The sequence below is a fragment of the Centruroides vittatus genome, unplaced genomic scaffold (assembly GCF_030686945.1).
Source record: "Centruroides vittatus isolate TY-2023 unplaced genomic scaffold, ASM3068694v2 contig_890, whole genome shotgun sequence".
Classification (NCBI taxonomy): Eukaryota; Metazoa; Arthropoda; class Arachnida; order Scorpiones; family Buthidae; genus Centruroides; species Centruroides vittatus.
Genome location: NW_027122581.1, coordinates 805762 through 832292, shown reverse-complemented (window position 1 = coordinate 832292; position 26531 = coordinate 805762). Strand labels below are relative to the sequence as shown.

At 28.2% G+C, this 26531-nt stretch overlaps 1 protein-coding gene across 2 annotated transcripts in view; it reads right to left on the bottom strand.

The window, feature by feature from the left end:
- The window catches only part of LOC136983886 (glutamate receptor ionotropic, NMDA 3A-like), a 64906-nt gene that overhangs the window by 9849 nt on the left and 28526 nt on the right, over positions 1 to 26531 (bottom strand). Inside the window, exons 2-5 of one of the 2 annotated variants that reach the window (XM_067280762.1) lie at positions 16491 to 17101; positions 2506 to 3550; positions 2113 to 2276; positions 1892 to 2036 (exon numbers count right to left, since the gene is read on the bottom strand). In XM_067280762.1, coding sequence (XP_067136863.1) covers positions 1892 to 2036; positions 2113 to 2276; positions 2506 to 3550; positions 16491 to 17101 — 1965 coding nt within the window. The remainder of the gene's footprint in view (positions 1 to 1891; positions 2037 to 2112; positions 2277 to 2505; positions 3551 to 16490; positions 17102 to 26531) is intronic. The other variant, XM_067280763.1, reaches the window with a different exon arrangement.

The following is a 26531-nucleotide window of genomic DNA, read 5'->3' as shown; positions in this document are numbered from 1 at the left end:
ATTCTAAATATCAGATTTCCTATCAGCAGTATGTACGGAAATTTGAACTTTGCAATTAATATGACCCCATAAACGGAAAGCAAATTTGTTTGGTGGTTTTGAAACTGATTAAAACTAAATTGAACACTTTGCAATTGAGGATACCCATCTGATAAACGTATTTTAATTAACTATAAGACATTTAATTAACAATTCTGCAAAGAATTTTCATAAAATTGTAAATTTAGATGAAGTTTAGTTGGTTTTTTTCAATGTTATTTCATATTCGGAATTTTAAAAATGTAAAGTATTATAAAAAACGAGCAAGTTTTAAAGTTATTCATACAAAACTTTAAAAAGTTTTTTTGTATTTGAGATTTTTAATATAATAAATACGCTTGGAATGCTCTATTTTTATCGTAATTATTTGTGGAATTTTTGTAATTGGATTAGAAAAATAAATTACTTGAAATGAATTAATCAATAGAAGTTATCTTTTAAATTAATTTAGTTTAAAAATAAAAAATAAAAACTCAAAATGTTTATGTTTGAAAATCAACTTGTTACAATAATTTCTTTGTCATTTTTTTTAATAAAGAAAGAAGATAAATCTTACAAATCTATTCAAAGTTATATTTTAAAATTGTTGTAAAAGTAAGCAAAATTATTTCATGTGATGAAACAATTTGGGAAAAACTAAAATTGAAACTTTGTGTTAGAAATTTCATTAGAAAACAAAAGATTATATAAATATACTTGAATTTTTCAACTTATTTTAGATTTATGCCAATATACTTCACATTATGTACCTTGCCTTTTCAAAATCCGAATAAAAATCTCAATTTTTATTTACTTCTTAATTGAATGGAAACTATTTTTAGTAATGTTGATAATTCAAACATTTAAAATAGATATAACCAAATAAAAGTTTCAATTCAGAAGTTTTAAATAAAATTTTCTTCTTTTACTATTTGTTAATTAAAGTAATTGTTCATTATAATTTTAGGAAGGAAATTAACTATAATTTTAAGGTTTCTTCTATTATAGAAAGCTTACCAATATGGGTAAGCATTGTAAATTAATTTTCACATGAAATTAACTATGAAAACAGTGACATTTCTGACTCTGGATACCTTATCACACGGTAATTATTCCTGTTGTATTAACTCGTCCATAACCAGAGTTTAAAAATTGCACCATACACCAAAGAGAATAAATAAAATAAAATTCTGGCTTTCGGTGTTAAATTAATATAATTAAAACCAACAAATACACATAAAGGTCAGAACTTTATTTTATTCGTCCATAACCAAATTCAAGTAATTAAATTTAACAAATCAGCATTGTCGTTAGATACAACTAAGTTTTCGAAAGTTCAAGTCAGTTGTCTCTAATGCTAAGTCCAAAAATATTAAATAACTTGAGTAACTTAAATTATTTATTATTTTGTTTTGTTTTAATTAAATATATATATACATATAAATTCCAAATAAATTTTGAAAATAGTGTTTATTAATAAAATATCTTTCAGTTGAAAATTAACAAAATGTTTTATAACAATAAAAATCCAGAACGTAAATTTAATTAAAAATATACAAAAATTGAAGACAGACAGACACAAAAATAATAAAGATTTCATATTATTTTCATGCATGTTTCCAAATTGTGTATATTTTTAATTAAATTTTTATAAGATCAGAGCCCGACTCTTAAAGCAATTCTGCTTAGTTTTAGTGGCAGAGACTTTAAAGAAAGGCCCAGTTTGCTTGTATTTAACCGTGTTCCTGTGGTGTAAGAAGGTCGTACTAAAAGAATTTCAAATTATCTTTGTTCTTTTCTTCAAATTATGCTTATTTAAAAGGTTTTTGATTACTTTCAAATGTATTTAATCAAAAATAAAGACTTTTCTTACCCTTAGAGGAAATCCTTTTTGCATTCCTATAGCGTAAGCGTCATCAAAAATAGAATCACCAAGAAGTAGACCACATATAGGATCGTTTCCTCGAAAATAATTGAGTACAGCCGTATCACCTATTAGAACATCCAGTTCAGATTTCCTAAAATACATATACATACATAGATTTGATATAAGAATTTAATTTATATTCTTAAAATATGTTTTAGGAATATTACCTTAACATCTCTAGGCCTTCTTCCAAATTATTAACTCCAAATTTCTGTATATGCTGCCACAATCTAGGATTTTCGGCGTACACGTACCCTTCTGCTGCACTACTTTTAGCCGTGCCTGTCCTCTGGTGAAGAAGCTGTGCAAGAAAGCAAACAAGTACTTTTGGCTATATAAAACAAAATTAGGTTGTTGTAAAAGTCATACCTAGTCAAAAATAAAGATTATCTTATCTGTGAGATGCGGTCAGGTGAAGTTAAGCAAAGCAAAACGTTGCTATTCACGTGATATGAAAATGGCGAAGAAGACTTGAATATGGAGGAAAATTGATTTTGCTTGGCCTGACTACACATCACTGATCTCGAAGAAGGAATGTAGTTTAAGCAGATTATACTCACACTGGCATCGTGAAAATCATCCACTCTCAACTGAAAAAATAAACCAGCAAACAGTGCGGCAATATTGGCTGTGTAACTGGAAACAAAAATAACGCTGAAGCATCCCCATAAATTGATGAGAACTTTATTGGGCCAAGACTTAGGCGCTTTGAAAGCTACTAGATGAGAGAAGAGCAGCGACCACATCACCCAAAGAGCAGATGCTAAACTGAAGTTCTTAGTTCGTTGCCTTCCCCAAGGGTTAAGCCCGAATGGACTATGCCATTCGTAGATAGCCGCGAAGATGGCAGTCAAGTTGAGGCTAGCAAAGATGGCCACCCACAATTGATAACTAAATGGTACAAGGAATGCCGAGAGTGGTACTTCACGATATTGCGAATTCAACAGAAAAGATACACCTGAATGAAAATATGGGACGGAAAAGTCTATGACTCTTGACCTTTGGCTCGTCATACTAAAAGCCGAGAAGGTCAAATGTGCAGCACCACTGATTAAATCAGCCGTTATACCGTTCCATTTTTGACCGCGATTACTGCCAAAAACACCATCAGCAACTAGATAAACGTCAAAATCGAATTTTAGATCGCGTGCCACAGATTCTAGCAGATCGATGGATATTCCTGAACAACAAGTGACGTTGTATGTTGATCCTTCTGACTTTTCTGCTTTGTAATTTGCTAAAATCTGCAACAGTTCCGTTTTATTATTTGTGGATACTTGAAGGCATTTGACACCTGTTAAACAAGTTCCATTGGTTATTTTGGTCGACGGCTTCACGAATGGTGGAGCATAAGCGGTCACTACTCGAAATCTCTGTCTTCCCGTTGGTCGTGGACCAGTTCGCGTTTCTCCTAACCACACAACTGTATTCATTTCGAATTTTGAACCGGTGATGTTCCCAACCGTCTTCCATTGGTTTTGACCACGTGGTCCCGATATCAAATTTAAAATGTCTATAACTGCTTCGGGCCAAATGGGTTTATCTTGGCGAGATATGGCAGTTAACGTACCCGTTCTTCCACCTTCTTTTATAGTCTTCATCGATCTGAAATATTTAAAATAAATGAATTAATTCTTACGAATAACTTTGCTTAAATGAAAACTAATATTTGCATCGATTAAGAATTAGAATTTTATATAGATCTATTCCATTATAACAATCGATAGAATACTTCATAGAATAGATTCGTCAAAAATTTTTGATGTTAGTTTCTTTTAATAAAAATAGAAAAAAAAGAATGACATTAGAAAAGGATTGGTGCCAACTTTTCCAATAAACAGACATTTTCACTTCAAACCATCTTTATTAAATTAAAAATGATTAAATTGTAGTTCTAAAAAGTAACATTTTAGTCATCAACTCTTTCTCTCTCTCTTTTTTTCTTGTTCTTTTTTTAATATGGTGCCACTTTCACTTTACGGATAAAAGAAAAGTCGACAGTTGGCTAACATCCCCCAGCACTCAAGCATGTGACAACTAAACTTTTATCAAATTCCAATCTTATTTTGTACACGTCATCACAAGATTTTGATTTTGCCACAAACAATATAAATTTGTCGTTTTCGGAATATAGCACACTCATTGTTTAACACTCAAGTGCAAAGTTGAAGGCGATTTGTCATGATACCAACAAAAAATAAAAAAGTTCTTCTTCTTGGACCACAGCCAAGAAGACCATCAATACAATGAAATGAAAAGTACAAAACTGTACAAACATTTTTCGTTTTTGTGTAGATAGATTGAGTATTTATACAAATCTAATGCTAATGTTTTTATTTTTATTATTTTTAAACCGAAAACTTTATTGTATCTTATATTTTTAGTGTGAAATGTAGAACATTCAACGATTTTTTGGCCGTCAGTATCGATTTAAAACTAAGTAACTGTTAAACGAAGACAATGTCTCCGCAACTTACCATACTCAGCATCAATTTTTATAAACTAATAAAAACCAAAAAGGACACGCATCAGAGAAAATATAAAATAAAATACATTTTTTTTAAATCATACTTAATATAGTTTCTTCCTTCTCTTCCTTTAGGACGCGATTTTGTGTCGGTAATCACTTGAAAATCCGATTAATCAGGAGAATAAGTTCATCTGACAACTTATCTGTTACTCGAGTATTTATTTAAGAAATACTTTTGTTGTATTAAGATAATAACCTAACATTTGATAGGATTAATACAGACAAAAGTATACAATAAGGCTCTTTATTAGAACGGATTTGCAGTATAATACTAATAAGCATCGAATATGAACAAGTATTTAGTAAGCGCCTTTATTGTAAACACGTACTGCTACAGTAATAAATTGTATCGATATTAAATAACGATAAATACACGTTAATGACATTCATAGAATGCCACAATTTAATAGAAAATATCGTACTTACTACAAGACATTTATTGATTTTTATAATGTGCCGCTATAGTAACAAGAACGATCGTATTGGAAAAAATGCATGAAAATCGTATAATATCGCTTTATTGATTTTTACATTGATTCTGTGGAAGAATTTTAAAAATTCCATGTTAAAATTTTAAGCCATTGTTATAAATATTATTTTTCCGAGTTATAAAATACAAAGAGGAAAAGGGAAAGAAGAGAAGAAGAATGTTACATATTCATTTCTATTTTTTGCGTATCATAAAAAATAATTTATTTAAAAAATATATTTTATATTTTAGAACTGTATAAATAAATATATTTATATTATTATATATATTATATATATATATATATATATATATATATATATATAGCAGAAAAAGAAAAATATATATATTGCAAATTTGAAAAAAGTAATCAAATTTATTTCAATACATAAAGTAGCCTGTAAAATTTCAATCAGAAATTTCCAATAAACAAAGAAGTAGAAAAAGTACAGATGCATATTGATTTGCTTTCTCATCTTTTAGTTCCTGAATTGAATTTTTGTTCTTCCGTTTGCAAGTCAAATAAAGAAAGAAGAAATATAAAAATCAAGGAAAAAATTCTCCGTAAAGTTGTAATTTCAACCGTGGGCAAATTTTACTCATTTATATACTTTTGTTTTTTCCCTTAAAATAAACATCCGAAACGTTTTCATCTTTCGATTTCGAAGGTCGTTCTACTGATAATGGAATCTAATTCTCGAATTTTTGATCACTTGCAACTGCGTACGATATTAAAAAAGAATTGTCATCTTTGCTGTAATCATTGTTTTTTCCTCAAAAATTACCTTTAATACATTAGAGTCGTTTCAAACATGATCCTTCATATATATATATATATGAAGTCAATCAAGGATCTCTTAATGATCTCATTCTTCTCGATACATCATTTTCTTTTAATGATTTTTCTGAAGTAACCCACTTTTCCCCCTAAAATCCATTTCGTAATTTGAATTTCTTTTTTTTCTTTTTGAAAGAAAATGATAAATATTCCATTAATTTTTTACTGAATTTCTATGTAATAGTAACAAAAATGTTATATATTCAGTTTAACGCTTTAATTCAAGCAAAAAACTCTTGTTTTAATACAAATCCGCATTTTTTCTATTGACTAGAAAATAGCATAAAGATCTTATTTAAAATTTTTTATATTTTTCTTGATTTTCTGGAAGAACTTTATAACTAAATGATTGATAAAGTTTTTAAAATTTGCAATCTCCATCATGAAAGAAAAAAGTCATTTGAGGAAACATTTTGATTCATACATAAGAGAATTTTTACTTCTAGTTTTTGATAAATTTTCTTATAAACCTAATACATGTGATTGATGATCCGGAATAAACATCAAAGTTTTCATTTTATATGAATAGATGGTGTGTTCTTTCATCTAAATATATATATATATATATATATTCCCCCTTTAAAATTATGCACTCTTCCTGTATGATCATCAGAAAAACCAACATTGAATTGAATGAAAAACCATCTGCATTTATATTTCTCTTGTATTATCTGTATAATGGCTTTTTCGTACATGGAACAGAATGAATTTTTTAGCTTCATCAATATATTTTTGATCTTAACGTTTATCATTCTGATCTCGTGTTGTGTGGTATTCAAGGTAGTGTAAAAGATCAGTTGTGAAAGTGAACCTCAAGGATCTTACAAAAAATCCAATATATTTCACGTGGATTTCGAATATTACTATGTATATTACACTAAATAGAGGTAGATTTTGATTATTGAACCATGTCCATAAAGGATGGAAAGGGTCGATCCTACATAAAGTCTTTGATGGAGTGTCTAACCATTTCTATATTGTGATATACTCGCCGAAAAAGAAATGTCACTGAAGTTATGACAGCAGCAGTATAGGATTTGACATCCACGAAAGATTTTTTTTATGATGGAAATTGTGGGCGATAAGATTTTAAAATAGTTTTGTCAATAATTTTTCTTTTTATTGAGGATGGAATGGATCAAATCGATCTTTCAGTTTAATATGTCGTCGAAATTGATAAAATTATAATAAAGTATTGTAATTTAATATTTATAAACTGTGTAAAATTTTAATGAATTTCGGGAGAATTGCGACATTTTAAATTATGCTATAGAGACATTTTTGAAGTTAGTAAAATTCATATTTGTAAATGCTGTACTGTATTTAAATTATTCGTGATTCAGCCGTTTCACTGAAACAACAACAGCTGTTCCAATTTTAACAATTTTTTAAAATTATATCTCGGTTAATAGGGCTTGAATATGTACACGCTCCTCAATGACTCTTCTTAAAATTTCCTTCCCTATAAATTTTAGTATATTTTAAAAAAGAATTTACAAAATTTCTAAGTAAAAAGTTACTTACTCGGAGAAAAACTGCAATTGAAATTCTAAACGATATTAAGAAAATTCATTTGAATGAGAAAAAGAGTTGGAAGATATGAATGAAAACTCATTAATTCGAAGCAGACATCAATGAAAATAAAGTAAACGTATTTTTCAGAAGAAAAACATCATGATTTCCGACTTCCGAAATTAAAATGATGTTATTAATCGGCGATTAATAATAGCATCAGTAATCACGAATAGCTTTTATCACAAGTGTAATTATCTAAATATATACAAATTTCAGAAATTGTTTTGCAGATATTATTCTGTTTTATATAGAATACAAATCTTAATTATCATACAAATATAGAAAACAAGCAATTAAATAATTTTAAATGAAGATTTGGGCATATCGTCGTCATTAAAAAATCAAAGATAGAAGGAGATGAGTTTCCACATTTGAATTTCCCGATATTTCCTAACAGATATGAACTTTTTAATTTGAATTAATGTCATAGGTCTGTAATTAAACACACTTAAACAAATTAGTTTACCTCGACTTGTAATCATAATTTCGTAATTATAGTGCTTCACTTAATCTAAAATGGGATTCATTTACTCAACTATTTAATACTTCTTATATTTAATTAACAAATTCTACTATATAATTATAAATCGTATCTTATATATATTCTACATATATGTATATAAAGCCAGACCTCATTTAACGTTACATTAGATATTATACAGAGATTTAAATAACGTAGTACAATGCTCTTCATCAATAGCAATAAAAGTGACAGAGGATTTTCAAGTAATCAAATGAGGAAAAGCGAATAAAGTATTGTAGACGAATGGCTATTCTTCACAAGTGATTACTCGGTCTTGTCACTGCATCCAAAAGATACCAAGAACAAGTAATTACCTCATCGGAGACGTTAGCAACTTTCATTTCCTCTTCGTTAGCTTCAACTTCCTCAGACAAGAACACGTTTGAATTTACAGCCCAGACCTTATTGTGTTTGTCAGTCTCGTAAACATTCTTAAAATATTTAAATATAAAACTTTGTAAATCGTAAAATAATTTTAATTATACACCCGCTCCAAGTTTTTTCCTTGATAACAATTCCTGAATAAAGAACCACTTGGATATTAATTGCATCCATTTCTGTAGAAGCGAACTTCTTTGGGGTATTTACAATGAAGTATTTAAAACTTTTCTATGAATAATTCATTAAATATAATTTTTAAAATAATTTATATTGTATTTTCTATCCTCGCGATAGGCATAAATAAGAGAAAGTTACATAAAGTTTTTTTTTAAAAAAATGTGTTTATATCCTCCCGCACGACATTAAATTTTTATCCAAGCGAACATTTATTTATGTAAAATAGATGAACGATATTTTTCAAATAGATTGCTCACTTCCTGGCAAGGAAAGGTATACGGAAGTGCGAAGAGGGTGATATCTCGTACTGTCAACATCTGAGCATATCCTTGTGGACACCCCACATTGATTTTCTTTACAATCATTCTAGATGTGGCTTGTCTGGAGTACTCACCAAATGGCTTCTTAAATAAAATATCCGATAATACGGAAAAATATTCGATAAATCACGACTAAAAAGCGTAACATAAAAAAATCTTTTTATTAAAAAATTAATTAATTGTCCAAGTGAGAAGAAATATTTAATATTATCTTTAACAGATGGAGACACAACGTTACTGCTGATAAAACTGTTATGGCGTGAAAATATCTTTCGGTTATTTCGCCTTAACGCCTAAGGTTTTTGACGTTAAAATATTGAAGTAATTTTTGCTTATAAATTACAGTTATTTTCTCTATCGCACTTTTATGATAATTACGAACAGGAGTAATTTGTAAGTAATTCGCTTGTTACAGTTTTATACTGGAGGACAGCTGACTATCTTTGCATCTATTTATCGATTTTACAATTTGTAAATTTTCAAATATATATGCATGATAAATATATAAATTTTCTATACTTTCGAATGTGTAAACGTACCTAAAAATAATCGATAAGTAAATATTAAAATGGAATTAATTTCTTTCAAAATCTAAACAAATAATGCTACAAATGTTTTATTATTATTATAACGTGTTAATGACATTTCTGCATTTTTTTACAAGCAAAAAAAGTAATTTTATCACTGCAAATGCCATAAACTTTCTAAAGATTTTTGTTGCTCCAATGGATAAACTATCAATTTCAAATTCCCTATTGGGGTTCTTCTTGCAAATAAAGTATAATCGTGCGATAACGAAATCAGAAGTTGAACAGAAAATAAAATTTTTGAAATGGAGATTTTTTTTCATAAAAAAAAGGAGAAGAAAAAATATTTTAGATACTTTTTTTACCTTAAAAGAAATCATCATAAAACGATTGAAGTGAATAAAATTACTTCAATTACTCAGAATTGTAATCACGTTTTATTGATTCCGTCACTTGATCAAAATAATAAAGTGGATCTTCAAATGGAGGGAAAAAGCATATTATTCGCTTTAAATAACGATCAAAAACACACTTTATTGATCTTTCTGGTTTAAAAAATTCGGCATTCGATCCTATAGAAGAAGTTCTTTCATAAGTTGATTGAAGGTTACTCGGTCCAAGTTTTGTTAAGTAAAAAAAATCGAATATCGAATTTCTAGGTCTAAAATTGTACCCCTGCTTTGAATTCGGCTAATAAAATATAGAAAAATATTGAAGATACTCATATAATATCATATATTAAAATAATCAAATTCATTTTGAAATATATTTATATATTCTTTTCTCTAGAAAATCTTCAGCCTTCTTCAATACACAATATAGATTTCCTTGCTGCACTCGGAATACGCTGCTCCTTCAACTGCTTCTTATTACCCTCTAATCAATACTTGCATCTACTCCTCACTTCGCTTACAGTTTACCCTTCTTATTAATTGCTTTTTCTGCAATTCATTCATATTAAAAATATCTCTTTCCGGATTAATTTCTTTGCATATCGTTGAATAGAATTCGATTTTTCCTTTGTTGTTTTTAAAATTCTTTAAACAGAAGCTTCTGCGGCAATTCAAAATGTGTATTTCTCTGTTGCAAAAGCTGTAAAATATTCTTCTAGCTATTCATAAAATTCTCTAAGACCGAAAAATGATATACAACACCGGAATTGCCTGACTTAATGTGAAGCATTATATACAGTAAAAGTTTTAAGAGATTATAAAAGAGATAAGAGAGTGTTAAAGCAGAACTTTTCTCGTCTTTTATTACACTTATTTCAGTACTAAAATGTGGTAAAATTAATAAAATCCACAATGCATAGTAGACTAAACCAATATGGCTACCCGAGTAATGTTAACATGCAAATTATAATCCAGACTAATCCTATAATTACGCTTAAATGCCTTAGTTACATCATTTCCGAAATTACGAATTTAATCCAAAAATTTCTTCTATAACAGATTAAAATTTGAAATATGAATTGCTAATAAAACTTTTAGGGATTCCTCTATATTTTTATCAATAATTTGATATATTTTATATAAAATAAAGAAATAAAAAATGGCGGTATCGATTTTTAGAATCAGATCAATTACATTAACGGTCCATTCGCTTCAAACAGATAAATCTCATTCTAAAAAATCTGATAGAGCGCGAATGACAGAAATAAAAGATTACGATCCATCTTGCAATAAATAATTAATATTACGAACAGAACAATAAGAAATACGTGTAAAAATTACAAGAAGCTGATAAGAACCATCTTCAATTACTATACAAAAATGAGTGAAGTAATGTGCTAGATGCGTGATTTCTAACAAGAAAACGGCAGGAACACGCTGTAATATGTATAAATCGAAGTTATTAGTGATATATATCATCATTAATCGGGTAGGAGGAATAAATTACCCGCTGGGTAATCCACATAAATGAGAAATAATCAACCAATGGCCAATCTAGTGATTTATCCTTTTTGGAATTAACTAATTCAGCAGCTCAATAATTCATACAGCTAGATCTAACTAGCTACTACTGCTTAATACGTAAAAGAGATAACCAGAGAAATGGACCGGTAACTTAGCTTCTCTGTAATTTAATCTATCAGAAGTTCAGATATAATGTTTAAATTCGAGTGCATACATTTAATAATTCTAAACTGGACTGCAGCATTTTCATTCACCTTAAAATTACACGTTTAATTACGTTACAAGTGAATCGCACGTTTAACGTAAACAGTGTAAATTCAACACAGGAAGTTGACATCTTGTTCACTTTTTTGAGCTACTCGACAAACAAAGGGATCAATTAGCATACCTTCTCCATCTTAATTCAAGTACTTTGTTCTAACAAATATTTAAATATACATATATATAAAAATCGATAAGCCAAGGAAGATATTAAACAGTAAAATAAAATTTGAACTATTTTAGAAAATATTCTAGAAAATAATACAGAAATTCTGTCAACAACACGAATTATTTTGCACAAGAAAGATAGCACTCAACAATAACAAAAAGATAGAGATTTTATGATCTTCACCCAAGCCGCATCTACACTCCTGAAGGATGTTTTACAGCCAAAAACAAAGTGAAGTGTATTACAAGTTGACCTCTTAGCTATCGAAACAAAACTATATTCCTCTCCTTAATGGATCCTTTCATTTTTGAAGCCTTTTAACCTATCCGAAAAGTATTAAGTTATAAATAATTACAATCGAATCTATCAAAGTAAAAATAGAGAATGGAAAAAAAGACCGAGTTAAGTGATATCAAAGTCTTGACTAATGGCCAACACTCTACCCCTCTCGGTGGCTGATTCTGTAAAATGCAAATGAAACATGAAGCCAATCTTGATGTATCCAGCAGTGGAGGAAGGTTTTAATTAATTGCTAGCTGTTTACCTCTCAAGAAATTTAGCATATGAAATGACACCAGAACAGGAAATGTCATTACTGAATTGAATTATCTTATTTTTAAGGAGTACTTAAAATTTGATTTAAAAAAAAGAGAAAATCTCCCTTCCTTAAATGAGATTTATAAGCCGAATCTCTTAATAAAGATAAAATTACATCTAATACTTATTTTTTGAAAATTAATTAATTTATTACAGGCTAATCTGTTTTTAAGTTTCTGTAAGAGAGACTTATTGTTTCAGTTATAAATTACGTTTCAATCCCCTCACGTTGGCTAAATATTTAAAAGAAAAAGAGGAAAAAAAAATCTCTTTAAAATCAATTATAAATATATTTATTTTAATAATTTATAAGCGTAAAATTTTTCATTCTGTGCACTAAAATTGGATTTTCACAGCATTTGATGTTAGTCAAAGAGATTAGACAATAAAGTACTGTACGTTTCTACGAAACCGAGCAAATTAATTGGCTTTACATAATTTTATTAAATTACATACGGTTCAGTAAACTTGTCATTGAAGCAAGTACAGAATTAAAAAGATCAATTTTTAAAAATGCCTTTTACACTATTTAAATAGTTGTAAGAGAATTTTAATAAAATGGCGAGTTTATTAATACTTAAGTCGTTGGGAAGACGGTAGAATGAGATTAAATGCCTTTAATTATCACATTAGGGATAAACTAGAACACTTTTAATAAATTTTAATTGTTAAGATGTTGCTATAATTATCTCGTTTACGTATTAAGAATGACGTCCATCAAAAACTATCAATCAATATAGAAACTATAATAATAATAATAAAATTAGTTATAGTATCTCTTAAGTGTATAAAATTACGAGAAATTATTTAAATTAATTCTGTATGAGCATAGAAATTATAATGGATAAAAGTTCATAAATAGAGGAAACTGGTTTAAAAAAGTGAAGAATTTAATGTTTAATATGAAATTCGAGATTAATTTACAAAATATAATGTGTTTTTTTTAGTAAAGAGTAAAAAATATATAAAAATTATACAAAATGACATTGGTAACGACAAACTAGACATAAACAGAGATAAGGGAAGACGGACAAACAGAAATGGTGATCTTATAATCCTTTCTTCTAACATAAACCAAACTGAAGCGGTTTGGAGAAAAAATAGGAGCAAAAAGTAGATTCGATGTTTGGTGTCGTTTCTTCTTCTTTTTTTATATATGCACCCTGCACAACAATACATTTAACCGCTTCAAATTGACAAATGGTTTATTTTTATTCCCAAGAGAAATAAAATTTTTATTGATTCAATAACCTAACATGTAAAATACATTAGACAAGCGAATAAAAATTTTCGGCATAAAACAAAATAATTTAATCTAAACTGAAAATGTTTCAAACCACTTTACGATACACAAACACACACTCGTTACTAATGGAAGTTAGTGGATAGACCCTTTTCTTTATTTCTTCTTTCAGGTAAATTGCTATTATCACAAATTAACCCTTAATTCTCTTTCTGTTTCATTAATTTTCTTCAATCGTTATCGCATTTGCTATTTGCCATGCGATATGAATTCGCTTAAATGATAAACGACATTCGGATGTGTAAAAATGTTTTCAAATAATTAACTCGCTACATTACTTTAATGTATGTAAGCTAAACTCTTTAGGTAGATCATTTGACTTTTTTAATGTTTAAAAAATCAAATTATTTGTATACAGTTTGGCTTTATAGACGGTATTTTAAGCCTTAATGTGTCAGAGATTGTGTTATTTCTTTACACGTTTGTGTTTCGAATAAAACAATTAACACTTAATACGCGAGATTAATTACATTTTATACATAAAATTTATAAAGAAAAAGAAAATTTTTACTTTAATTAATATAAATTATTACATTTTCGCGAATTTAATTCGGTTTAATTATATGTTTTAAACGTCTTAAGCGATCAATAAATAATGTTACTTCATATAGTTGATGTGTAAGAGGATCCCAGAGCCAATTGTATAAAGATGCGAACATTTTCAACTGTACCACGATGAAATCGATTATGAAGAGTGTGAATGAAACAAATGGATATTCTGAATCATAAACAAAGAAAACAGCAAAATAAAAGTGATTTCGTTCTGTTTAAATGCAATTTTTCACCTATCTCATCCGTAATAAACAACATTAGGACACTTAAAGATAGATTATAGGGAAAAGGAAAGAGTTTTACGTTAAGTATTATAAAATTCTACATTTTCACGAATTTAACTGTGTTTAATTATATGTTTAAACGACTAAAACGTTCGATAAACAATGTTAATTCTTAGAGTTGATAGATAAGAGGGTTGTAGTGCCAATTGTTTGTAGATGTTCACATTTTTCTACAGTGCCACTATAAAATCGAATTATAAAGAGTCTGAATGGAACAAATAGAAATTCCGAACCATAAACAAAGAAGAGAGAAACACAGAAATGAGTTTTTTTTGTCTAAAAGACATCTTTTCACCCGTCATGAAACCATAAACAACTTTAGGACACATAAGCTGTTTTTAGAACTGGTACAATAACAGAAAAGAGGACAATTAGATTCCGTTAACTTAAAATGGATTTAAGACTCCACAACAATTTAAGTAATAGTCTTTTTTTTATTTTATTTTTTATTTTTTATTGCCACAAAATCTCATTGTCAAAAAGAAAAGCTTAAAACAAACAATTACTTTCTATAATTATTCCGGTTGGTTCGCTTTCAAACTTTTTCTAATTACCTCTTCCCACTAAATTATTCTGTCAGATAAATAAGTATTCGGGGAATTTATTTATTTATAATTTATTAATAAATTAAACTATAAATTCATCAAATTTCGTTTATTTTTTATTTATTAATTTATTAAGTTATCAGTAACGTAAGCGGATTAACTTAAAACGAACTTTTTCAAAAATGAAGCATTTTAATCATTACAAACATCTGGGGAAAAAATCACGTAATAATGTACTTTTAATGATATTTTTAGAAAATTATGTTGGAAAAATTCTCTCTCTTTAAGCATTTAGAGCATTTTTAATATTAAAATTTCCTTTCCAAGAAGTACGTTTTATGTAAAAATGCATCTTATATACAGAGAAAATCCGATGTTTCGATCATAAAATCTTCTTTTTTGTCTTTGAAAATGATTAGAATTTCTGAAGAAAGTCTCGATAATGGACTCTAAAGAACAACTGTGATTAAGAAGAGACATTAAAATGCGAGCTAAATAGTGCGAGCGACATTTTTTGCAACATATTGCTGACAATTTAAAAAGTCAGACACATAAAACATGTGAACGAAACTTCTTTATCGGATCAACATTTTTATTACCCGTATCGACAACATTCGTCTGTTACTCGAAAACGACAAAATGGAATATACGTAACTGCTGCTGCTGCTGCTGCTGCTAGGTACTAGTACTACTACTCCTACTACTACTACTACTCGTCGATAATATCTGACAAGGAAAGGAATCATTTATCTTTCATTCTAGCATTAATCAATTTTTCAATTTTTGCTACACAAAGTCGTAATAAATAATTTTTTTTCCTCTTTCTCTCTTTTTAGTTCGACTTATCGACACATTTTATAAATAGGATCAGAAACATTGAATGCTTCTCTTTTTTTAGAGCAGCTGATATGGAAAACAATTTCTGTTCTTGTAAAGTGGCCGTGCGTTAAAATTCCACGTTTGGTACCGAGAAGTTTTCTGCATGTTCTAGGATTTTATATTATATTATATTAAAATATATAATTTAACTTGAACAATATACAGGATGGCCCAAAAAGCCAGTTAACCGTATTTTATATGCTAGTCATGAACAAGGTCGTAAAGCGATTTGTTGAAGCGCTGTAATTTTCGCACTAAACAAGAAAAATTTCATTTTAAATAATCCTCGCAAGTTTGATAAGTGATAAAACATTTGAAAAAGATAGAAATTTAGTTTTTACGTTGGACTATCGCGTGTCTTCAAACGTCCTGAGTTTATTTCCAAATGTTATATATGTAAAGCAATTGAAAATTTAATCAATTAAGAGAGAGAGAGTAAATAAAATCGTAAACTGGATTTGTTAATGCGCCCTAATTCGTGTATTGAATAAGAAATGTCTCATTTGAACAGCTTTTGTAAGCAGTAAAATATTTGAATAAGATAGAAATTTAGAATTTACAGTGGTTTTGGGTCATCCTGTATCTTCAAATATCTTATTCTCAAACGTCAAGTGTGAATTATTATAAATCAATATTTAATCATCGATTTTAATCACTTAAGGGGTTAGGTAGAAGGGGATTATAGGCTAAATATCTTACCTGTACAAATATGTCGACAATCTCCATCTCTCTTCGCTAGCATTAAACCAGCAACTCGGCTCGACTGTTAGATTTTTATAATCCTCAGCCCACTGATCCCAATCAGTCGTTCTAGATACTTCGGCGATTAACTCGACCACAGATCTCACAGTTTGACGATTATGAGAATGGAACCTTGGTCTTAAAGATAGTAAACCGATAGGCAAACTATTTAAATTCGTATTTTGATGTTCGTTAGGAGAACTATCTAAGAAAACCCATATCCATTCTCCGTCTAGTAGATTCAATTTAGCGGCTTCTCTTAACACAGTTAGCAATATAGAACTATCACAATGAATAACAAAGACTCTAGTTTTGCTACGATGAACATCCGTTATCTGGTGAAAAATCTTCGTCCCGTTATCTGTTCTGTCTAATAGAATTCTTTGAGGTTTAGTCCAAGGTGAATTTCGAATGTATTTACTAAACCTTCGATATATCGTACACGAAAATTGACTGTCGTCCGTTAAAAAAGTCACATGATACCAACCATTTGCATTCAGAAAATGATACGTGGCATCTGCTATTTCTTCGGCAGTGGGATCTAAGCTCAAGTACATAGAATTCATTTCCTGTAGAAGGAAAAATATATATATATAAATCATTCAAAAATATAAAGAATTTCTTCTTTTAAGCATGCTAAAAAGTGATGATAATATCATTATACCATTTATTTTTAAATTAAATCCTTCTTCAAACTACAGTTTGTGTATTATTAGTAAAATTTTCATCATAATAAGTCAAACTTCATTAAAATACACTAAAGAAAACTTATTTAATTAAACAATCAAGTGATTAAAGTAGATGTACTCCAAGGTATTTTACCATTTAGCATTTATTTATGTAAAATCGATATGCCATATTCACTTGTGTTTTACCATATCAGAAATATTAACTTCATCTTCAAACCATCTTATTTCAGAATATAAATAAACATCTTATTTCAGAATATGTTTATTTATAATGATGAATTATACAAGTATTATCGTATTAATTTATCAATATGATGATTAGTCTGGTTTCTGTTATTACTTTCTTTTAAAAAATATTTAAAAAATCGGAAAATACGTAAAAAAAATGGCTGAAAATAGCACTTTTTTAAAATTTTATTGGTGATTTTACATTTAATTCTTTTTAAAATTCCTTTCTGAACGTTCAATACTGGACGATCAAATCAAAATTTTTGTCAAAATTTGTCAATACAATGATTAGAGTATTTTTACGATTATTTTACACATAAAAATTTTTTCAATTTATTAGAAAATATGTGAGAAATGCTAGAAAATAAGCATTTTTTTTTCAATTTTATTAGCGCCTTAACACGGGGCTTTTTATTTTTATATTTTCTCTTTGAAGGTTCAATACCAAACGTTCAATACTCGACGACTTCCAACGCTTAATATTAAATATTTAATACCGAATCTTACGAGAAACAATAAAAAACTTATTTCAAAATTTTCAAAAATGCATAAACACACGTGTTCGTTTCGGATTCTTTCCCATATTTTCGACTGTAAATGACGAGAGAATGATTAAAAAGATCGCATCCATCACTCTGCCACTAAACTAGAAGATTGACCATTTGGTGATAAGGTAAAAGATTGTTAAAAAAGAAAGAAAAGAATAAAAACACAAATTATCCGAATGAACTTCTACTTACAAATTATATTTTCCATTACCAACAATGCACACAAATGGCAAAACATTCATCACGAAATCGTTAGAAAAATACTGGCAAATGGCCAATGATTCTACAAATGAATATAAATCTGTCAAATATATTTTTATAAAAAATAAAAATGGAAGAAAGTAAAGAAAAACAGCATTAAAATTCAAAATGTCAATGATATTTCGGATGAAGTTTTTTCCTCCCTCTCGAGTGTGATGATGATTACAATTACTATTCGGGCGCCGTTGTAATTGTTAGTCACACAGTAAATTACTCTTAATAATTCGAGATGCTATTACAATTGTTATAAATTCGGGCCATGCTTACGTTAAACTGGTAACAGGCATTTTGTCTTTATCGGATTTTGGCTATTCTAACTTGACATCATTTGCTGTACTGATCATACTTAATTAAATTGACTACGTTCAATAATAATCGCATTTAGAGCCGATGGATAGGCGATGTTTAGAGACGAGTTTAATTTTATTATTATCTTCTATTGATTTCATTGTTAGAATTTTTAAGTGTGATGAAGATTTTTAATTAATTAAAGTCGGATATGTTTGCTAGAATTTTTAAGTTATTGTAAATTCTAGTTTCTCTTGCAACAAAGCATTCAATATGAGTAAATTTTGAATGTGCCAAAGGGCGTTAGAATAAATAAAGCCATTTTCGTACTAATTCTTAAATATGATTCATTTCTTTTAGTAAATAAAAACATTACACTTTGTACCAAACATTTTTGGTTCAATAAAATATAAACCTTTATATTTTCTTTGAGCCAGAAAAGGGATTAAGAATGAAAAAGAAGAACTTTTCAGTTCCTTGTTTGAAAGATAAGACGTTTCGTAGGATAGAAATCTTTCGAGAATCCAAAGAGAAAAGAAAAAAATAAATACACGAAAAAGGAACACTTTGGGACCTTTCATATGTCCAACTTGTAAGAGTAAAATGTCTCAAAGGAACGTTTCACTCTTAGACCTATAAGGAAACGATTTACTTTTAGGAAAAATCTTAAGAGTAGAACATCCTAAAGAGTTATTTTGTCAAAGGTAGATTCTTTAGGAAAAGATGATTAAGGATTATATCTTAAGAACAAAATCGAAGAAAAAATTTAAGGATTATATTGAAGAGTGGATCAAGGAGAAAAATGTCTCAAATTTTATATTTAGAAGGTAAAACTTTTTGAAATAAATGATTGAAATATTTTAAATACTTTTAGTACAAAAATATACATATAATTTAAATATAAATTCCACGAAAAATTGCTCTATAACCAACCGATAAATACTATGCTACAGACTTACACGTGAACTCTATATCAGTTACAAAAATCTCACTTGATACTAAGATTTCCTTATATTAGCGTAAACATGCCAAAAGAGAATATATTCGCCATATATATCCAGTGTTTAAATTTAATTAAGATAATTAATTAATGTTTATTACATCCACTAATTGTTTAGAAAAAGAACTATTGATGTGTTAGTGATATAAAGTTTTTCAATCAATTCTCAAGACAAGATTTAAGAAGATGGAGAGGAACTAGCTTAATTGCTTATTTAAAGGAAAGAAAGGGAAGTCAAGATAAAAATCGAGTTTTTACTTGATGATCACATCTACTTGTTAAAAATAATACAAAGATTTACTTGTATTAAAATAATGACTGATAAAACTCACAAAACTCTTATAGGATGCGGTAGATTAATCGATAAATCTAGGATAAATTATAAACAAACAAAATATTTATGATGCTAAGTATGAATTTTCTAAGCTTAAGATAGATAAGAACAGGCTGTATCAATTTTGTTATTAAAAAATGATAAGAACAGATTTTGCAAGGGTAATTACAACGATGGTTACTGTTTTTTTAATATGGAAAATAAAACTAAAATTAAGTTAGATTATTTAAAAAAATAATGCAATTTCTTCAGAAGGAAAGTCACGTAGAAGAGATAATAAGACAATTCGTGTTTATGATTATGAGTATTAACGAAGTTTGAAAGCTATGAAAATTGAGTAAAAAAATGGCCTAGGTTTACGAATGGCCGAATCGAATCAATTATTTATTTAAAGTATTTAATGGGAAATGGCAAATCCGGGGATTACCTAGGATATCCTATAATGAAATTTATAGATTTAAAATTAAAATACTGTTTGAGTTTAGAGAAATTCATTTAGAAATCTAAGCTTAGTTAACATATGTAAAACCTTTTATTTTCTTTTTTATATGTTGTATTTTTTCTGTATTTTGCCAGTTTTTTGCTCCCAAATATCCTTTGTATTCTGCTTTCTTCTCTGGTTCTTCCGGCCAAAGCCTCCTTTTCTTTCACGGATAAAAATAATTTATATTCTATTCCGATTTTCTTTGCTTTTAAAATTTTTTTTTAGCCCTTCCAAACTACATCGAACGGATCCTCTAAGCTCTTCCTTAACCCATATAAGCCATACATAAATCATAGATTAGAATTTTTTTCCTGTTAATCTTCATAATATCGTAAAGAATAATCGAAATATTTAAAGCAAAACTCGCGGAAATTATGATTTATAGCGAAAATATTTACGTTGCTACAATAAAAATTAATGTGGTAAAAATTTCATTATACAATTCTTCGATAAATAGTTTTTTTATGGGTTCTACACGTAACATTATAAGCATCATAAACTTAATCCCCAATTTTCATTAAGTTTTTGAAAGGAATCGCTGTCAATGAGCACTTGAATAGAATCTCAAGATGTAAGAGATGAACGATGCTATAAATTTATTTAAGTAATAATTATCAATGTAGAAAAAATGTAATATATATTAAGTTTCCACAAAGTAATTTAAAGGATCGTTTAGATCACTAAAAGTCTCATAAGCTAGTAATTCAAAGAGCGATTATGATCCTTCAATCGTTATCATCAATAAGAGTGAATAGGAAATTGTTAGTATTAAACGACAAAATGGTCGCTTTTTTTTAATTCGTAAGGAAATAAATCGAATTTCTTATGAGTTTGTGTGTTTAAAATTGCTTTCATAACTCTAGGATACGGACTACAACATTTCTTCACTTTAAGGGGTGTTAAACTTTGGTGTTTTTGTGATAATTTATCAAAAACCTCATGGAGCTTAATAAGTTGCATTTGACTCTTTCAACCAAGTTAAAATACACGCCATTTATTATTTAAAAACAATTTTTCAACATTCTATCAAAAACAAAAAAGCGTCTTAAGTTATTTTAAGAAAAACAACTCTTACGTCTTCCTCTACGTGTAAAAGCTTGGATGAAATTAGACTCCACTACTGTATGTTAGATCAAATGCAAATTTAGTAGGAATTTTTAGCCATAAAGAAGGCCATAGTTTTACAGAAACCCATTGTTGGAAAATTTATGGTGTCATATATACCAGAAATCTTTACCCTCTAAAATATAAAGCCAGTTTTCAGGATTAAAATTTATTAAGATATTTGACATAGATAAAAAAAAGAAGAAGAAAAAATTCTTTTTCCCCTCCAGGAGGAAAAAAATTCAGCTTTTATTCGTTATGTGTAGACACGCTACATTATCACATCTATGATTGAAACAGGTTAGCTAACAGAATTTCATGAAGTGCAAAAAGAAATATTTCTATAAGGAAACTGTTCCTTATTTCATACATTTATAAAATATATATAAAATTCTAGCGTGTTATAAAAGCCTAGAAAATGAGAAGATGCGAATTTAGAGACATGAATTTCGTTAAAATTCAGATTAAAGAAGTGAATTTAATTATAGAAATTTGAGATAAATTATGAATTTTTCTTCGTTAAATATACAATGAAATCAAGTTGAAATTAATGATTTATTTATCGTGAACGATTTTACTTTTAGAAAAATATATCTGAGATTTTCATAGAGGGGCTTTAAGGATGAAAAAATCAATATTGGTAAAGTGTGTGGTGTTATTTTTTATTCTGATATCTTTCATGAGAATGAGAAAAAAACAGAACTCAATGTTAGGGAAGAACTTTCAATCAAGGAGAAACTCACTAAGATTTTTTTAAAAATATATATAAAAGACTTTTAAAGGTCAAAAAACTGCAAATAGCAGTCATTTTTTATGGTATAAAGAGATTATTTTATCGAAAAAACTATAGCCTTTACGCCGTACTTTAATTAACTCCTTTAGAAATGGTTCTATACTATATAGCATTGATTTATACCTTTCAACATTTTTAAATACAGCATTAAATTAAAAAATATGTAAGTGTAAATTTATAATAAACATTGATTAAAGAAGAAATTTAAAAAATAATTGTATATATCTTAAGAGACTAAACGAAGAAGATATTTGTATTAAATTACTGCAAAACTTCTTTGCTTTTAAATATTTATGAGCAATTCTTTTCGTTTAAGGAAAGGCAATGGAGGAAAAAAATAAGCAAAGACTTCTTCCAATTAAATGGTATTTACATAAATATCCGGTTTTTATGACAAATTTAACGTTTTGGCTATTTTTTTATATTTTATTTACTTTTCTTCTGTAAAATTTAAAGCGCAAAAATACATTTACAATTAGAAAACGGATATTAAGAGAAAAAAAATTCTAATGATAAATTTAATTTACTATGTTGTGCATGGTTAAACGAGTCAATCTTGCGTGTAAAACTATAATTTGGAATTTTGGAAAAGATTTTTAATGAATAAATCCAGCTGAAATAAACGCTTTTTATCTAATTTGATCATTTGTAAGAAATCATTTGATGATGCTCTTAACTCCGAAGTAGCATCATCGAGAGCAGATCGAAGTTATCGATCTAAAAATAATTGTGACAAGGATCAAATTATAATATTATTCGTATAAAATATAGTTTAGATAATACTTCTAAGGCCGAAATTTTCTATTAAAACTTTAAAAAGTTGAGCTTTTAATGTAATTTATTAGTAATTCTCTTAGGGAGAAAGGCGAGAATCTTTCCTTTGAGCAGATGGTCGAGTTAGACGTTCTTATTAACGGCTTTTGGTGTCAATCTGATGTCATCGATTAGAGGATTTCCAAATAGACAAAAATTGATCGAGACAAGGTGAGAGACAGGAAAGGAAAGAGGGGGAAAAATGTACCTTTCGTACATATGTCAGGAAGGAAAAAGCTTTAGTTAGATTGTTCAATTCAGTGTTATTTATTATTTAAGGGCCAGTGATATATAACGTTATCACAATTCGATTAACGCATGTAATAAATATCCAAAAGCAGAGCGTATAATCTCAATATTTGATTAACTAATCTACTCAGAGATTATAGTTTAATTGCAATTTCTAATTTTATTCAGTACTAAATCGACTGTTCATAAGTTTACAATGCAAAAAATATTCATTAATATAGTAAAAAATTGTTTTTCTGTACGTTATAATATATTTTATCACAGCTTTTCGTATTTGCAATATAAAAATAATCGACTGATATCAAGTTGTGACGTCTTTCCCTAAGGGCATATTACCATAGAATACACAGGGCCTGACTTACACACACACAAGCTAAACAATCTACAACTTAAGGCCTCATTGCTGTTAGGCTATAGTTTAGGGCCTCCTGCTTTTCAGCTTATTTACTAGAGAAAGGTTCCTTGTATAGCTTACTGTACTTTAGGCAGCAAAGTATTTAAATCCGGCCGAGGATAGCGTAACAGAAAAGTATTTAGTGAGAAATTTTATTATTAAAATTTAGCATATAATTAATATATTTTAGTTTAAAAGGTTAAAGAATAAGTAATATAAGATTTACACATCAATTAAGCAAGCTACAGCTTAGGGCGTCAGAGAGATTAGAGTTCAGAGTTTCAGACTTGCACTTGTTGAAAGGAAAAGGCCCTTATATATTGTAGTTTAAGGTCACAATATGTTTAAAAATAACACTGGAGTCACAGTATTAAGCGCAGAATATTGTAGTTAACTTATATATAATGTATTTAAATGTAAAAAATACATTTTTGTATTTTTTAACAGAAAAATGTAGAAAAAATGAGAAAATTTTTTAAATATATTGATGATTTAAATATTATAAATTAATTCATGCACTATTTAGAAGAAAATATGCTGTTCAAAAATTCTTTTCCTCAAAAGAACTATAGAATAATTTATTTTTTGTTTTTACAAAAGACATAACACCATTATTTGCGATGCAGTGAAGCGATAAAAATTAAATTCGAAACTTTCTTAAGCAATAAAAATTTTTTTCAACTTGCAGAAATATCCATAAAATTCTTCTCCATTTTATTACTATTATTATAGTTTTATACAAATATCTCTTCTTGCAATATATAAAATTAATTATTGTATTATTATTTTTTCTTTTTCTCCCAAGATATTACTCAATAAAACTCGACTATATAATATTTTATTTTCCTAAATAATCTTATGATTTGTTGACGTTTTCATTTAAAACCGCGCTGACATTGTAATTGTTTCTTTTAAATTGGATTAGGGCCTTTTACAGCTCAGCACAAGGCTTTGAAAGGGCCTCTTTTATATAAGTTTATATAATGTAATGTAAAAAATGATACTAGATATGGTCAAAATCTATAATCCTAACTAGTACTGAATACTGAGTACTGGACCAAGCACACGTTTGAGCTCGAGTAGTCCATAATAGTGCGAGTTCCTAAGCAAAAGTATGGATTGCTTATGCCTAAAAGTGCCTAACGTGACGCTTATCGTTATTTTCACCAGAGGCTTTGTTAGTTCCATTAAGAGAAAGATCATATTGTGTAATTTACGATATTGTAGAACATGATCTTTCCCATTTGATGCTACTAACAGCGAAAATTCTTGTAGCATTAATGTTTTCACCATTAAAATCAATAAAATTCGCGATCTTCTTGCTCATTATCTATTTTTTTTCTCAAAAAACTAGACGTTTTGTCGTAACGTATCGGACTCTTTGGGTTCCAAAAAATATTGCAAGAAGTTCTATAAATATTTTTGTATTATTAACTACATTAATTTCGATACTGTAGTGCATTATTTTTTTAAATTTTCATTTTTTAATTAAATAATTTGCATGATTTATTATGAAACAGATTATAAAATATGAGTTAAATTTTTTTCTGTCCTCTTACACTAATTACACGTCAAATATGGTTGAGTAATAAGTAAAACTAAAACTAAAACTTTAATGATATTTTGATGTAGAAAATATTAAAGATTTTCATCGAAAAACATTAATTTGTAAAAAATGAAAATAAACAAATAACGAATAATTTTAACTCAACAAACAGAATCTTTTTTATCAAAAATAAACGATTTAAATAGCGAAAAGTTACACTATATTGCAGTTTCGGATGCTCAGAAAATAAAAAGAAAAAATAAAATAAAGAGATCAATTTTTCACATTTAGGGTTTATATTTAATTATGAACATCTGGACGATAACTTAATTAACGTACGAATTTGATAGAAATATTGATTAAAATGCTGAATCTCAACTGAAAGAAATGAAAAATTAATAATCACATGAACAATGCCGTAAAAAATTTTATTTAATATGTTTGTAAGTTTATATAGAATTTCTGTTTTATCGAATTAAGTGCAAAAATCCTGCACGGATATAACTAGTTTACAATGTACCGTACCATATCATATCAACGAGAGATGAATAAGTTTATGTCACTGTCAATGGCGAGTCCAGAAATGTATATTATTGAGTTTCGCTGATAAATCATGCTGAATCATTCATCTTCTTTACTAGATTTTTCTCTGTTTTTTGTTGATATATCCTGTTTAAGTAAGGTTTCTTGTATAAAACTATTTTGTTTTTAATATTTAATCTATTCTACGATCATTTCTTTGGTACTTTTCAATTGAAGCCATTTTTAATTTTTCTTATACAGCCATGAAAAAAGAGAGAGAGGGGGGACAGGGAGAGAAAAACTGTCTTCATAAATATACTCGAAATTAATTGATCGTATTGATATATGGATATCGTTCTAAACTTGAAAATTTTGCAAATTGCTGGAGAGCAAGAGCTTCGATTAGATATAAAAAGTTGGAATTATATACTTCAGGTGCGACCAGACATAGCCAGCAGTGATTTTTGCTAGACAGCCTAGACTTTTGTAGAGGTCCTCGAGCGTTTAAAACCCTCAAACGCCCAATTTTACACTTGTCAATACTCGTTTTGAACCAAAAATCGGAATCTAGTATTATAAAAGAACAAAATTAAGTAGCATAAGATATGCATTTTATATTATACGAACTTATATATAATGGCCTCTTAAGCCACGCTTATTGTAGGCCTTGTACAGCCTAAAATTGTCACTGGGTGTAGCATAAACCATTTTTTAAAGTACAAAATGTAACTTTAATTAATAATATA